The sequence below is a fragment of the Mustelus asterias genome, chromosome 24 (genome assembly GCF_964213995.1).
Source record: "Mustelus asterias chromosome 24, sMusAst1.hap1.1, whole genome shotgun sequence".
Classification (NCBI taxonomy): domain Eukaryota; kingdom Metazoa; phylum Chordata; class Chondrichthyes; order Carcharhiniformes; family Triakidae; genus Mustelus; species Mustelus asterias.
Window position 1 is genome coordinate 40,325,404 of NC_135824.1, and position 14,492 is coordinate 40,339,895.

The following is a 14,492-nucleotide window of genomic DNA, read 5'->3' on the forward strand; positions in this document are numbered from 1 at the left end:
CCCATCCCCCCCACCCCCCCACATCCCCACCCCTATCCCCATACCCCCCCACATCCCCACCCCTATCCCCATACCCCCCCCACATCCCCACCCCTATCCCCATACCCCCCCCACATCCCCACCCCTATCCCCATACCCCCCCCACATCCCCACCCCCCCATCCACCACCCCCACAACCCCCCACCCCCCCACCCCCCACATCCCCACCCCCCCACATCCCCCCACCCTCCCCACATCCCCACCCCCTCCCCACATCCCCACCCCTCACATCCCCCCACCCCCCCACATCCCCCCACCCCCACCCCTCACATCCCCCCCACCCCCCCACATCCCCACACCCCCACCCCTATCCCCATACCCCCCCACATCCCCTCCCCCACATCCCCACCACCCCCCTCCCCCACATCCCCACCACCCCCTCCCCCACATCCCCACCACCCCCTCCCCCACATCCCCACCCCCCCACCCTCCCCCCCATCCCCACCCTCCCCCCCATCCCCACCACCCCCCACCCCACCACCCTCCCCCACATCCCCACCCCCCCACCCCCACCCCATCCCCATCACCCCCCCACATCCCCCTCATCCCTATCCCCCCCACCTCCCCCTCCCAACCCCTCCCCCACATCCCCCTCCCCCGGGCTGTGACTCACGGGGAGGAAGCTCCGATTCCGCTCCCGCCTCTCACAGGATGCTGCTCTGGGCCGGAGCTCAGAGCGAGCGGCTGCCATGGGAGAGGTAGGGGTGGGGAGTGGGGAGCAGGGAGCAGGGACCCGGGGGGGTGGGGGGTGGGGGGCGGGGGGGGGGGGGGGGAGGAGAGGACCCTGGAGGGGGAGAAGGGACCCGGAGGGTGTGGGGTGGGGAGGGGACCCAGGGGGAGGGGGGTGGGTGAGGGGAAGGGGGGCTGGGACTGTCCGCCGGCACCCTCCCCTCACTCTGTCTCTTTCTCCAGGATGGCGGCAGTCCGCGCCAGGCCGGCTGGGTCCGAAAACACTGCGGCCGAACACTGCTCGGGGGCGGCTGGAAGGAGCGCTTCATCCGCCTGCAGAGAGGCCGCCTCCTCATCTTCACCCAGCAGGTAGCGGGGGAGGGGGATTGGGGGGGGGAGGGGGTAGGGTGGGGGAGGGGGGGAGGGGGTAGGGTGGGGGAGGAGGGGGGGAGGGGGTAGGGTGGGGGAGGAGGGAGGGGGGGGTGGGGCGGGGGAGGGGGTGGGGTGGAGGAGGGGAGGGGGGAGGGGGGTAGGGGGGGGAGGGGGGTAGGGGGGGGAGGGGGTAGGGGGAGGGGTTGGGGGCTGTGGGAAAGAGTACGAGATAGGATAGGGAAGATGGGGAGGAAGGTACGGGGAGGGTAGAGGCTGGGGTCCAGAGAGGAGAGGGGATTCGGAGTTGTGGAGTGGGGGAAGAGGGATGATGGGGCTGTTGGGCTGTAGGTGGGGTGATGGAGCAGAGGAGGGGTGATGAGACATAGGGAAGAAATGGTTGGAGGAAGATGATGATTGGGATGAAGAGAGTGAGGGAAATGTAGGGACTGGGAGGTTGGGGGAGACGTGGGAGTTGGGGGAGATGTGAGGTGGCTGATAGCAAGGGAGCTCAGGGAAGTTGGTCTCACAGAAGTAAATTTGCTGCTGTTTCAGGATGATGCCCAATGTGAGGAGAGCGTGGAGCTCGGGAAGTATCAGCGATGCCAGGAACAACGGGGATTTATGAAGAGGAACCAGTTTAGGCTGGTTCTAATCCGCCGGTCAGGTACAAAGGTGAGTAACTCGTTTAGAATGCTGCAGATTGAGCATGGTTGGTTCTCGAGTGGTAAGCTTTGTATCAGCAGTAGCAATGTAATTGCGTTTATTCACAATAGCAAGCTTTATTGTTGAGTAGTAATGGCAGAGCTGATCTGATCTCCAGTGTGAAAATCCTGTGCTGTGTGGGAACTCCAGGAAACTTCCTGTGTTTTGGACAACTATTTGTGCTGGAAGTGTCATGAGTTTGCACTCCAGCTTATGGATCTTGAGCAGCAGTTGACAACAGTGGCCATCTATGAGGTTGAGAGCTTTGTGGATTGCACGTTTATAAACGTGGTCACCCCACATCTTCACAGTATGCATGGTGAGTGGGAATGGGTGTCAACCATACTGTCAGAAGCAGGCAGATAGTGCAGGAGTCACCCGAATGCATCCCACTGTTCAACCAATTTCAGTTCTGAATACTGATGGAAAGGATGCTTCATCTGGAGAGCACATCCCAGCCAACTTGATGGCACCACAGGTGGCTCAGATGCAGAAAGAACACTGAAAGAGCAATAGTGATTCGATAGGGCAATAGACAGGCATTTCTGTGAGTGCAGATGTGTATGGAAGATAGTGTGCCAAGGACGTCACTGATTGCAGAGCACCCTGAAGGGGGAGTGAACAGCCAGTAGTTGTGGTCCATATTGTTACGATGTCAGAATTTAGGACAAGAGGTGGGAAATTAAGACCCGAAAAGCAGTAACCTCTGGATTACTCCTGGTGCCATGTACAAGTATATAAATAGGAAAATAAAACAGATGAATGTATGTCAGAAAGCATGGTGCATGAAGGAGGGTTTTAGATTCTGGTCAGACTCCATTTGGAATATTGTGAGCAGTTTTGAGCCCCATATCTAAAGAAGAGTGTGCTGGCCTTGGAAAGGGTCCAGAGGAGGTTCACAATAATGATCCCTGGAATGAAGAGCTTGTTGTATGAGGAACGGTTGAGGACTCTGGGTCTGTACTCATTGGAGTTTAGAAGGATAAGGGGTAACTTACAGGATACTGCGAGGCCTGGATAGAGTGGACGTGGAGAGGATGTTTCCACCAGTAGGAAAAACTAGAACCAGAGGCACAACCTCAGGCTGAAGGGATGGTCCTTTAAAACAGATGAGGAGGAATTTCTTCAGCCAGAGAGTGGCGAATCTGTGGAATTCTTTGCCGCAGAAGGCTATGGAGGCTAGGTTATTATCTCTGTCTTAAAGACACTCAGATAGGTTCTTGATTAATAAGGGGATCAGGGGTTATGGGGAAAAGGCAGGTGTGGGGATGGGAGAAATATTAGCCATGATTGAATGGTGGAGCAGACTCAATGGGCTGAGTGGCCTAATTCTGCTCCTATGTCTTATGGACATTGGGACTGACTCCAGGGAAGATGCAATCTGTACAGACTGAACAGGTGGCACTTGAACATAGTTGAGACTGAACTAGTGTTGTTGGAGAGAGTTTAAAGTACTAGACAGGTGTAGGAACCAGGAATATTAGAGATGAATACAAAAAAGGTACACAATATACTGAGAGAGTTAGGTAGCACTAGAATATGAAATAGTAAATTATTGAGTGGGCTCAGAGCAAGAGAGAAAACAATAAAGTCTAAATCTGGGTCAGCGTGCATCTATGTGAATGCATGGACTGTGGTAAATAAGAATAGTGAATTGCAGACACAGATTGCCATGTGGAAATTTGATGTTGCAACTCAAAAGGACAGGACATTAAATATTAAATATTCCTGGATACAAGATGCTTAATTAAGTTTGGAAAAGATAAGGGAGAGGGGTGACAGTATTGACTAATGTGAACATTGCATTTTTGGATGGAGATAATATCCCAGGGGGGTCCACAACAGAATCTATTTGGATTGAGCCAAGGAAGAACAAAGATGCAATTACATTGCTGCATGTAGGCCACTAACAGTGGAATAATGTAGAGGAATAAATTACAGACAGGTGCAAGAAATATAGAATATTTACAATGGAGGACTCTAATTGTCAGTATTGACTGGGATAATAGTGTAAAGGACAGAGGGGCAAGAGTTTCTTGTGTGTATTCAAGAACACTTTTATATGACGGTTTGCTTCTAGTGCTAGATCCTGGGATTGAGTTGGGCCAATCAAGTGTCAGTTAAAGATCATTGTATCATAAGGTTTAGGCTGACTGTGGAAAAGGACAAAGAACAGACCAGAGTAAGAATAATTAACTGGGAAAATGTTTCTAGCCAAGATAAATTGGAATCAAAGGCTGACAGTAACTAATTAATGGCCGGTATTTAAAGAAGCGATAGCTCAGACACGCTCCGGGTATATTCCCATGAAGGGGAAATATAGAACAAACAAATCCAGAGCTTCCTGAATGACAAAAAAAGTGGTGAAGGAGATGTGTGCTTGTGACAGATGCCAGGTGGGTAATATAACCCAGAACCAGGCTGGATATAGAAGGTCCAGAGTGAAAGTGATAAAGCAAATAAGAAAAACAACAAGTATGAGAAGAGACTAGCAACTAACAGGAAATCCAGAAATCTTCAATAGGCATAAAAGTGGGAAAAGGAAGAGTGGGGCTAAATAGGGACTAGAAAGACTTACTGATGGAAGCAGAGACATACTGAGCGAACGAATGAATACTTTTGTTTTAAAAAGATGTGCTACCTAGGACATGGTGAAAGTAATTCTGACACTTGGAGTTTAAAATTGATAAGCAGGAGTTATTGGATAGACTGTCTATACTTAAAAGTTGACAAGGCACTAGAACTGGGTGAGATTCATCCAAGGATACTGAGGGAAGTGAAAGTGGAAATTGTTATAATTTTCTCGTCTTTCTTAGACCCAGGCTGCTGCAGAGGACTGGAGAATTGCAAATGTTACACCTTTTCCAAAAAAGGGAGTAAAGATAAGCCCAGCAATGTAGACCACTCAGTTTAACTTTGGTGGTGGAAAAACGAGAAACAATACAAACACAAAATGCTGGAAAGTCTCAGTCAGCATTTTCTGTTTGATTCCAGCATCTGCAGTATTTTGCCTTTATTCTAGAAACAATAATTTGAGACAAAATTAATCACCACTTGTTAAAAGGAAAATCATGTTTCAGTAACTTGGTGAGTTTTTTTGAAGAGGTCACTTAGAGGGTTGAGGAGTGTAATGTCTGTTGATCATAGAATCCCCACAGTGCAGAAGGAGGCCATTCGGCCCATCAGGCCTGCACCGGCAACAATCCCACCCAGGCCCTATCCCCATGACCCCACATATTTATCTTGCTAATCCCCCTGACACTAAGGGGCAATTCAGCATGGCAAATCCACCTAACCGGCACTGGTTTCCTCCCACAGTTCAAAGATGTGTGGGTTAGGTAGATTGGCTATGCTAAAATTGCCCCTTAGTGTCAGGGGGACAAGCAGGGACAATGCATGGGGTTATGGGGATAGGGCCTGGGTGGGATTGTGGTCGGTGCAGACTCGATGGACTGAATGGCCTCCTCCTGCCATGATCTTTTGGAATGTGGGAGGAAACTGGAGCACCCAGAGGAAACCCACACAGTCATGGGGAGAATGTGAACACTCCATACAGACACCCAAGGCTGGAATTGAATCCGGGTCTCTGGCGCTGTGAGGCAGCAGTGCTAACCACTGTGCTGCCCAAATTGAAGTGGTATGCATGGACTTCCAAAAGACATTTGATATAGTGCTGCACAACATTCATGTGGACAAAGTTTATAGTTCCTGGAATAAAAGGAACAGTAGCAACACGGTTATGAAACTGGCTGAATAACAGGAAACAGAGTAGTGGTTAGTAGATGTTTAGTAGATGTTTTTTTGGGCTGGAGAAAGGTTTGTAATGGAGTTCTGCAGAATTTCAGAAGGACAAAACAAGTTGTTAGAATGGGTGGACAAAAGTGGCAGATGAAATGTGAAGTGATTCGTTTTGATAGGAAGAATGAGAAATGGTCCAATTCTAAAGAGGGTGCAGGAGCAAAGGGACCTTGGTGTGTGCATAGGCAATTGAAGATGGTAGATTTTTAAATGTTTTAATTGGATGTGGGTATCGCTGGATGGACCAGCATTTGTTGCCTATCCCTAATTGCCCTTGAACTGAGTGGCTTGCTCAGCCATCACAGAAGGTAGAGTCAACCACATTGCTGTAGGTCTGGAGTCACACGAGGACAGCAGATTTCTTCTACAATCAGAGAGTTTCATTGTCACAGTTACTGAGACTAGCTTTCAATTCCATATTTTATGAATCGAATTCAAATTCAATTGTCTGCCCTGGTGTGATTTGAACCCATGTCTCCAAATTGTCTCTGGATTACTAGTGACATTTACCACTATGCCACTAAGTCCTGAGGTTGAGAGTGTGGTTAATACAGCATAGCATATTCTAGGCTTCATTAATAAGTGCGTAATGTACAAGAGCAAGGAAGTTCTGTAAATGTATAAAACACTCACTTGGCCTTAGCTGGAGTATCACCTCCAATTCAGCAAAGATGTGAAGGCTTTAGAAAGGGTACAGAGATGGTACAGGTTATGTTGACAGATTGATGTTAGGACTGCTTTCCTTGAAGAGAAATCTTAGAGGAGATTTGTTAGAAGTATTCAACATCATGAGAGGTCTGGACAGAGTAGATGGGGTAAAAGACTTCCCACTGGTGGAAGGATCAAGATAATTTGCAAAAGCAGCAATGGAGACGCGAGGAGATATCTTCTATCAGAACGAGGGGTTGGAATCTGGAATGCACTGCCTGAAATTGATATGGAGGCAGATGAATCCAAAGATGTGTGGGTTAGGTTGATTGCCCCTGAATGTCAGGGGGACAAGGAGGGTAAATATGTGGGGTTACAGGGATAGGACCTGGGTGGGATCATTGTCAGTGCAGGCTCGATGGGCCAAGTTACCTTCTTCTGCACTGTAGATTTTATGATTTGAACTTGAGGGAAACATTATCAGAAGAAAGAAAGAATGTGTAGGATTACAGAGAAGGCAATGGCTCTCAGTTCATTGCTCCTTCAGAGAGTTAGCAAAGTACGAAGGCCAAATGCTCTCCTGTGGTGTCCTATAATTTTACTAGCCATCACTGTAAACTCCCCTCCTCCATGCACCTCACCCTTTACTCCTCAACCCTTCCCTTAGCCCTCCTCCGTACCTGTCCCTTAGATGCTCACTCAGGAAGGACCAGACTTATTAACATTGGAACCTCTGACCCAGATTCTGGTTTCACACCTCACAAGCTATCAATCACCACTTAGCCCCACTCTTGCTGACATTACACCCATTGCTCTGCAGTTTCTTTTGATTTGTCACCTCTAGGTCTCACTTATTCATAGTTCAGTTGCACCACTCAGCTTCACAAGTATTGTCATCAAGGATTCTTGGCAGAAAACACAAGAGCTAGGAGCAGGAGTATCATGAGTGATTTCTTTTCTCACCTCTACTTTCCTGTCCACTCTCGATATCCATGGATTTCCTGAGACCAAATATTTGCCTATCCCAGCTCCAGTCAAAGATGGAGCAGCCATAGCCTTCTGGTGTGGGGAATTCCAAAGATACACAACCCTTGAAGGAATTTCACCTAATCTCAGTCCCTTATCCTGAAACTGTATATATTCACCAGCTGATGGAAACATCCTTTCAGTATCTACCCTGTCAAGCCCCTTCAGAATCTTGTATGTTTCAGTGAGATTACCCGTCATTCACACCAGAGTGAAAGGGCCCCAATTTACTCAGCCTTCAATCATAGGACAACTCCCTCATCCCAGGGAACAATCTAGTGAACTTTCCCTGTACCACCCCTCTAATGCAAGTACATCCTTACTTAAATGTGGAGACCAAAACTGCACACAGTATTCCAGTTGTGGTCTCAAAGCCCAGTATTACTGCAATAGGAACTATTATACTCCAATCCCCTTGCAATAAAGGCCAACATATCATTTGCCTTCCTAATTGTTTGCTGTCCCTGCATGCTAACTTTGAGTTCCTTGTATGAGTACACCCAAGTTTCAGCAAATATCAGTATTTATATGTTTCACACCTTAAAAAAATTCTCCTTTTGTATTTCTACAATCAGTGAATACAGACTTATACATGTTACATTCTACCACCATGTGTGCATTCAACTAATCTATATTTCTTTACAGCCACTCTGTGTCCTCCTCACAACTTAAAATTCCACTTAGCTATGTGTCATTCTGAAACTTAAATATGTTAGTCTCTATCTCTTCATCTAAATTATCAATATTCATAGAATCCTGTGTTTCTTCAGAAGGGACTCTTCAAAATGCAGCTAATGAAAATATAACAAAACTTACTTCAACTTATAAATCAAAGAAAGGATTTAATAAAGAAACATCATTACTCCAAACCTGGGGCCTTGTCACTCCAAGCTCTTCACAATTCTACATAGTTCCTTATTTATAGTGAATCAGCTGGTCAGCTGACTATTACATCACTCTGTAATTGGTTCCATGATTTACTGGGTCAGCTGACCTTTACATCTTGTTCTCATTGGTCATGTCTTTTCACACCAACCAAGTAAACGAACTCAAATTAACTTAGGGACAAATGAAAAGGGGCAGCTCCCCAAAAGGAAGGGGGAACAGCCCGAACCAAAAACAAAGTCGAAAGGAAACTTAAAACATCAAACCAAAAGGTGATTATCGGGGTCGATAATACACCCCAGCCCCTGCGGTGCCCAGCGGTCGCGGAACCCATTGGTCACATTATATCCAATACAAAGTTGTCACCGATTACATTCTAACATCCTGTAGTGTGGAAGGAGGCCATCTGGCCCATCAAGTCTGCACCGACCACAAGCCCACCCAGGCCCTATCCCCATAACCCCATGCATTTACCCTAGCTAGTCCCCCTGACACTAAGGGGCAATTTAGCATAGCCAATCCACCTAACCTGCATATCTTTGGACTGTGGGGGGGAACCAGAACACCCAGAGAAAACCCACGCAGACAGGGGAAGAATGTGCAAACTTCACACAGACAGTGACCCGAATGCAAGTCCCGGGTGCTGTGAGGCAGCAGTGCTGCCACCCCAGATTGCCAATAGCTGAGGCCCCAACACTGATCATTGTGGCACACCATTGGACACAGCCTGTCAACTTCAAAATGCCCTAATTAATCCGACATTTGTTTCCTGTCTTTGAACCAGTTCTCTATCCATGCACAATACACCAGCTTCATGCCCCTTATCTTTCCTATTAACCTCTTGTGTTGCATCTTATTGAATGCGTTTTGGAAATGCAGGTATATTACATCTAGTTGTTCACTTTTATTTACCTTACTAATTATACCTTAAAAAACTCTAATAAATATAATATCCATAGGAACACACCTCATATTTTTGTCTATCGATGAGTGTACAATAGGACAGTTTTCTGGAATTTCCTATTTAACACCATCATGGATACCAGCACCATTGGGCGGCACAGTAGCACAGTGGTTAGCACTGCTGCTTCACAGCTCCAGGGACCTGGGTTCGATTCCCGGCTTGGGTCACTGTCTGTGTGGAGTTTGCACATTCTCCTCGTGTCTGCATGGGTTTCCTTCGGGTGCTCCGGTTTCCTCCCACAGTCCAAAGATGTACTACCAGCAACTTCTCGAGATGACTCAGGTTAAGCAATGCTGTGACATTACCACATCGCCAAGAACAAATATACAAAACAATGCTATTCACGCTAGCCTCTCATCCTCTGCCTTTTAGAAACTCCAGCTTTCTCAGCAGCCAGCCACCTGTATCCTGTCTTGCACAGTCCCCTCTGTGGCAAGTTGGTGCTATTCTGCATGGCTTTGGCACATTCTGCAGACACTTCAACCTCTTCTAGGCCTCCTAGCACTGTTTGAGCCTTTGCCCCACTGTTGCTCTTTGACTATTTCTGTCTTATTTCTCAGTACCCCTGTCCTTTATGGACTACTGTGAACCCCCACCACAACTTACAGAGAGCTTTCCAATTAGTCCCACTCGCTCTCCCTTTCTCCAGAACTGGCACATTTTCCCCCATTAAGCATTTGTCCAATTCTCTCCTGAAAGTTACCATTGAATACAAACCTATATTTTCTGGTTCGTGCCCCTTCTGTTGTAGCAGTTTCTTCTTAAGTGCTCTATGGAAACCCTTCATGATTGCGAACACATCAAAACAACCCTCAAGTCTTCTCTGCTGTAAGGAGAACAACCCCAGTTTCCTCAGCCTCTCTCTAGTTGAAGTCATCCTAAAAAGAGGTCTCTAGTTGAAGTCTTTCATTCCAGAAAATCTTGCAAGCTCACCAAGGCCTTGTCAATATTCCTAAAATGTGGTCCCAGAATTGGATATAATACTCTAGCTGAGAGTGAGCCTGTTTTACAAAGGTTTACAATCACTTCCTTGCTTTTGTACTCTGTGCCTCTGTTTTAAATCTCAGGGTCCAGTCTGCTTTTTTTAAAGTCGTCTCAACTTGTCCTACTCCCTTCAACCCCCGAGAACCTCTATTCCGAGGTACTTCCTTTAAAATTTATCATTTAGTTCACATGCCTCTCATTCTTCCATTCTTCCAATCATAATTCAGTTCATCTTCTTCAGAATTAAGTGTCATATGCTGTGTTTCTGCTCACATCACCAGTCTATTTACATCCTCCTAATCTCTGATGCTAGCCTCCACACTGTTTACCATAGAATGTGGTAAACTTTGAAACTATGATCTGTATATCCAACTCCTGGTCAGTAATATGTACCTTCAGTCTGAAATACAAGAATTCACCATTCAACTGTCTCAGCTAGGTTTGTATGCATGCTCTTGTTGCCCCTTTTATCCCATGAGTTTCAATTTTGCGGACAAGCCCATATGTCATACTTTGTCAAATACCTTTAGAAAAAACCTATTTACACGTCATCAACTATACTGCCCTCATCAATCCTCTGGGTTACTTTATTAAAGAACTCAGATCAAGTTTGTCACACAGGATTTGCCTTTAACAAATCTGTACGGATCTTCACTTACTAACCCATATTAAATGGATTAGGTTCCTTTTCAACTCACTGAAATTAGTGCTTCTTCAGTTGAGAATTCTGCTGAAAACATTAAATGATTTACAGCACAGAAGGAACCATTCAGCCCATTCTGTCTGTGCTAGCTGAGAAAGAGCTATTCAATCTAATCACACTATCTCGCTCTTGATCTATAGTGCTGCAAGTTACAGTGCTGAAGTGCAAATGCAAGTGCTTTTTAAATGTGATGAGGGTTTTTGCTTCTACTATCCTTTCAAGCAGTGAGTTCCCAAGCACCCACAGTTAAAAAAAATTGCTCCTCAACTCCCCTCTAATTCTGCCAACAGTTACTGATTAATGACCTCTCAGCTAAAGGAAAAATGTCCTTCCTATCCATGCTATTGAATCCCCTCAAAATCATATGCACCTCAATTGAATCTTCCCTTAGCCTTCCCTGTTCCAGAGAAAGCAACCCCAACTTACTGAGCCCTTCCTCATTGCTAACATTCTCAGTTTCTTGCAACATCCTGGTGAATCCCTTCTATGTTCTCTCAACTACGATCACGCCCTTCCTGTAATGTGGTGAGCAGAACTGTATGATGCACTCTAGCTGTGATCTAACTAGAATTTTATGCAATTTAGGCATAACCTCCTTGCCTTTATACTTGAGGCTTCAGCTAATAAAGGGAATGATCCAGTATGCCTTCTTGACTATTTTATCGACCTGTCCTGCTGTATATGCACTCTGAAGTGCCTCAATCCTCCATGCCTATCAATATCCTACCATTTATTGTGCATTGCTTGCCTTGTTTGTCTTCCCAAAACTCAACTCCCACTCCTCTGGATTAAAACTCATTTGCCACTTTTCTATCCACCTGGTCAGCCTGCAGCTTTCTTTTTAATGCTCAACCATACAGCAAATTGTTGTATGCTCTGCATACTTCTCAATCATGCCTCTAACCTTTGAGTCTAGATTATTAGCAATCCAAATACAGCAAGGGGCCCAGTACTAAATCCTGTAGAACCCCACTGGAAACAGCCTTCAGTCTCAAGAATACTCGTTAACTTTCCCGTTTTTTTCCTGGCATTCAGCCCACTTGGATCCACTTGCTCCTTTCCCCAGGATACTATAAATGTATTTATCAATATACCATGTGGGTCTTTGTCAAAAGTCTTGTTAGAATCTATGTACTATATCAAATGCACTACCATCATCAACCCTCCTTGTTACTTCCTCAATAAACTCAGTCAGGTTAGTCATATGTGACCTTCCTTGAACAAATCCCTGCAGATAATCCTTGGATAATCCATGTTTCCTTAAGTGATGATTAATGCAGTCTCATTTTTTTCCAATAATTTGCCCACCACTAAGATTAGACTAACCGGCATATAACTCTCCCCATCCCTTCCTCCCTTAATGTACAATGTTAGCAGTCCTCAGGCCTGTAGCCAGTGAAGGTTGGAAAAAGATGGTCAGGATCATTGCTATTTCTTGCCTTGCTTCACTAAGCATCCTGGGATACATTCCATCCAGGCCTGGTGATTTATCCACTTTCAAAGATGCTAAACATTTTAATATTTGCTCCATCACTGCTTATCCTATCCAATATTTCACACTCTTCTTAGTCACATGTCTGCTTCATCCCCCATGAGATTAAGAACCACATCTTCTGTTTCCACACACAAGTTATCTTTTTTTGGTCTCTAATTAGCTCTACTCCTCCAGTTAGTCGCCAGTCTTCTCCATTGCTTGTGCTGGGGTCACTTTTGATATTTTACACCTCTCCCTGACGATTGCGCTTCTTTAGGTCTCATCAGAAGCAAAAATGACTAAACATGGAATCACTGGTCTGATTCCATTTCTTCTCAATTGGCCTTCGATCTCCGAGTGCTTTTTAAACTCTGCTCTGTTGGAGCTCCGTTGTCTCACATTAATTATTTCTTGATACTTTTCCACTTTAAACCTAACAATATTGTGATCAGTATTTCCAAATGCTTTCCCACTGTAACATGATCTACTTCATTTCTGGGAACTACATCCAGCACTGCTTCCTTCCATAGTAAGCTCACTGATCTAGAAACTTTTCCTGAACACATTCAGGAATTTTCCCCCTTTGTCCTTAACACTGTTATTTTCCCAGTCTGTATTAGGATAATTGAATTCTCCCATTATCATCCCTCTAAAGTTCTCGCTTCTTTCTCCAATTTGCCTGAAAATGCGTTTCTCTTTCTCCTTCCCACTGTTTGGTGGCCTCTGGTTCACACCCAACAGGTAATAGCTCCTCTATTTTTCTTAATTCTATATTCTGTCTTTGAGCCTTCAAATACTTCATCCTGTCCATTGCTTAACAGTATGTTTGACCAATACTGTCACTACTTTTCTCTTCCTTCCTTATCTTTCCTGAATATTTTATAACCAATTCCTCTCCACTCTTTGAGCCAGCTCTGTTATTTCCACTATAATATGGCAATTTACTTTTAATTACTGCATGCCATGCTTTTGTGTGCATGCACTTGAAACCCATCCACGTCTGCCTCGCATTTCCCCATAAGATACCTCTTATTGCTAGAATACTCCTGACTTAAATTTGGTTTTTCACCCCCAGTTGCAAACTTGGATGGATCATCCATTGGCACTTCTGGCTGAAGATTGCTGCGAATACTTCAGCCTTATCTTTTGCACTGATATGTTGGGTTCCTCTATCATTGAGCATAAGGATATTTGTGGAACCTTCTCCTCCAGTGAGTTCTTCAAGTGTCCACCACTGTTCACGGCTGAATGTAGCAGGACTGCAGAGCTTCGATCTGGGCGTCACGTGGCACAGTGGTTCGCACTGCTGCCTCACAGCACCAGGGGCCTGGGTTCAATTCCGGGCTTGGGCAACTGTGTGGAGTTTGCACATTCTCCCTGTGTCTGTGTGGGTTTCCTCTGGGTGCTTCAGTTTCCTCCCACAGTCCAAAGATATGCTGGGTTAGGTGGATTGGTCATGCTAAATTGCCCCTTAGTGTCCAAAGAGGTCAGGGGGATTAGTGGGGTAAATACATGGGGTTACAGCGATAGGGCCTGGGTAAGATGCTCTTTAGAGAGTCAGTGCAGACTTGATGGGCAAAATGGCCTCCTTCTGCGCTGTAGGGATTCTATGATCTGTTGCTAGTGGGATTGCTTAGTTCTTGTCTATCACTTGCTGCTTATGCTATTTGGCATACAAGTAGCCCTGTTTTGCAACTTCACAGGTTGACATATCATTTTTAGGTATGCCTGACGTTGCTCCTGACATGTTCTCCTGCACTTTTCATTGAACCAGCTTGGTGGTAATGGTAGAGTGGAAGATCAGTGCTTCCTCCAAGTAGTGTTCAACATGGAGGAGTACTGATTCATCAGCTGAAGTGGGACAGTACATAGAACATAGAACATTACAGCGCAGTACAGGCCCTTTGGCCCTTGATGTTGCGCCGACCTGTGAAACCAATCTAAAGCCCATCTAACCTACACTATTCCAATATCATCCATATGTTTATCCAATGACCATTTAAATGCCCTTAATGTTGGCGAGTCCACTACTGTTGCAGGCAGGGCATTCCACTCCCTCTGAGTAATGAACCTACCTCTGACGTCTGTCCTATATCTATCACCCTTCAATTTAAAGCTATGTCCCCTCGTGTTAGCCATCACCATCTGAGGAAAGAGGCTCTCACTGTCCACCCTATCTAATCCTCTGAATGGTAATCAGCAAGAGGTTTCCTTGTCCATATTGGACC

General features: G+C 45.8%; 1 protein-coding gene across 1 annotated transcript in view; it reads left to right on the forward strand.

Moving 5' to 3' along the window:
- The first annotated feature begins 686 nt into the window (after positions 1-686).
- The window catches only part of LOC144511329 (uncharacterized), a 92,078-nt gene continuing 78,272 nt past the window's right edge, over positions 687-14,492 (forward strand). Inside the window, exons 1-3 of the mRNA XM_078241597.1 lie at positions 687-737; positions 952-1,077; positions 1,633-1,752. Coding sequence (XP_078097723.1) covers positions 729-737; positions 952-1,077; positions 1,633-1,752 — 255 coding nt within the window. The 5' untranslated portion in view covers positions 687-728. The remainder of the gene's footprint in view (positions 738-951; positions 1,078-1,632; positions 1,753-14,492) is intronic.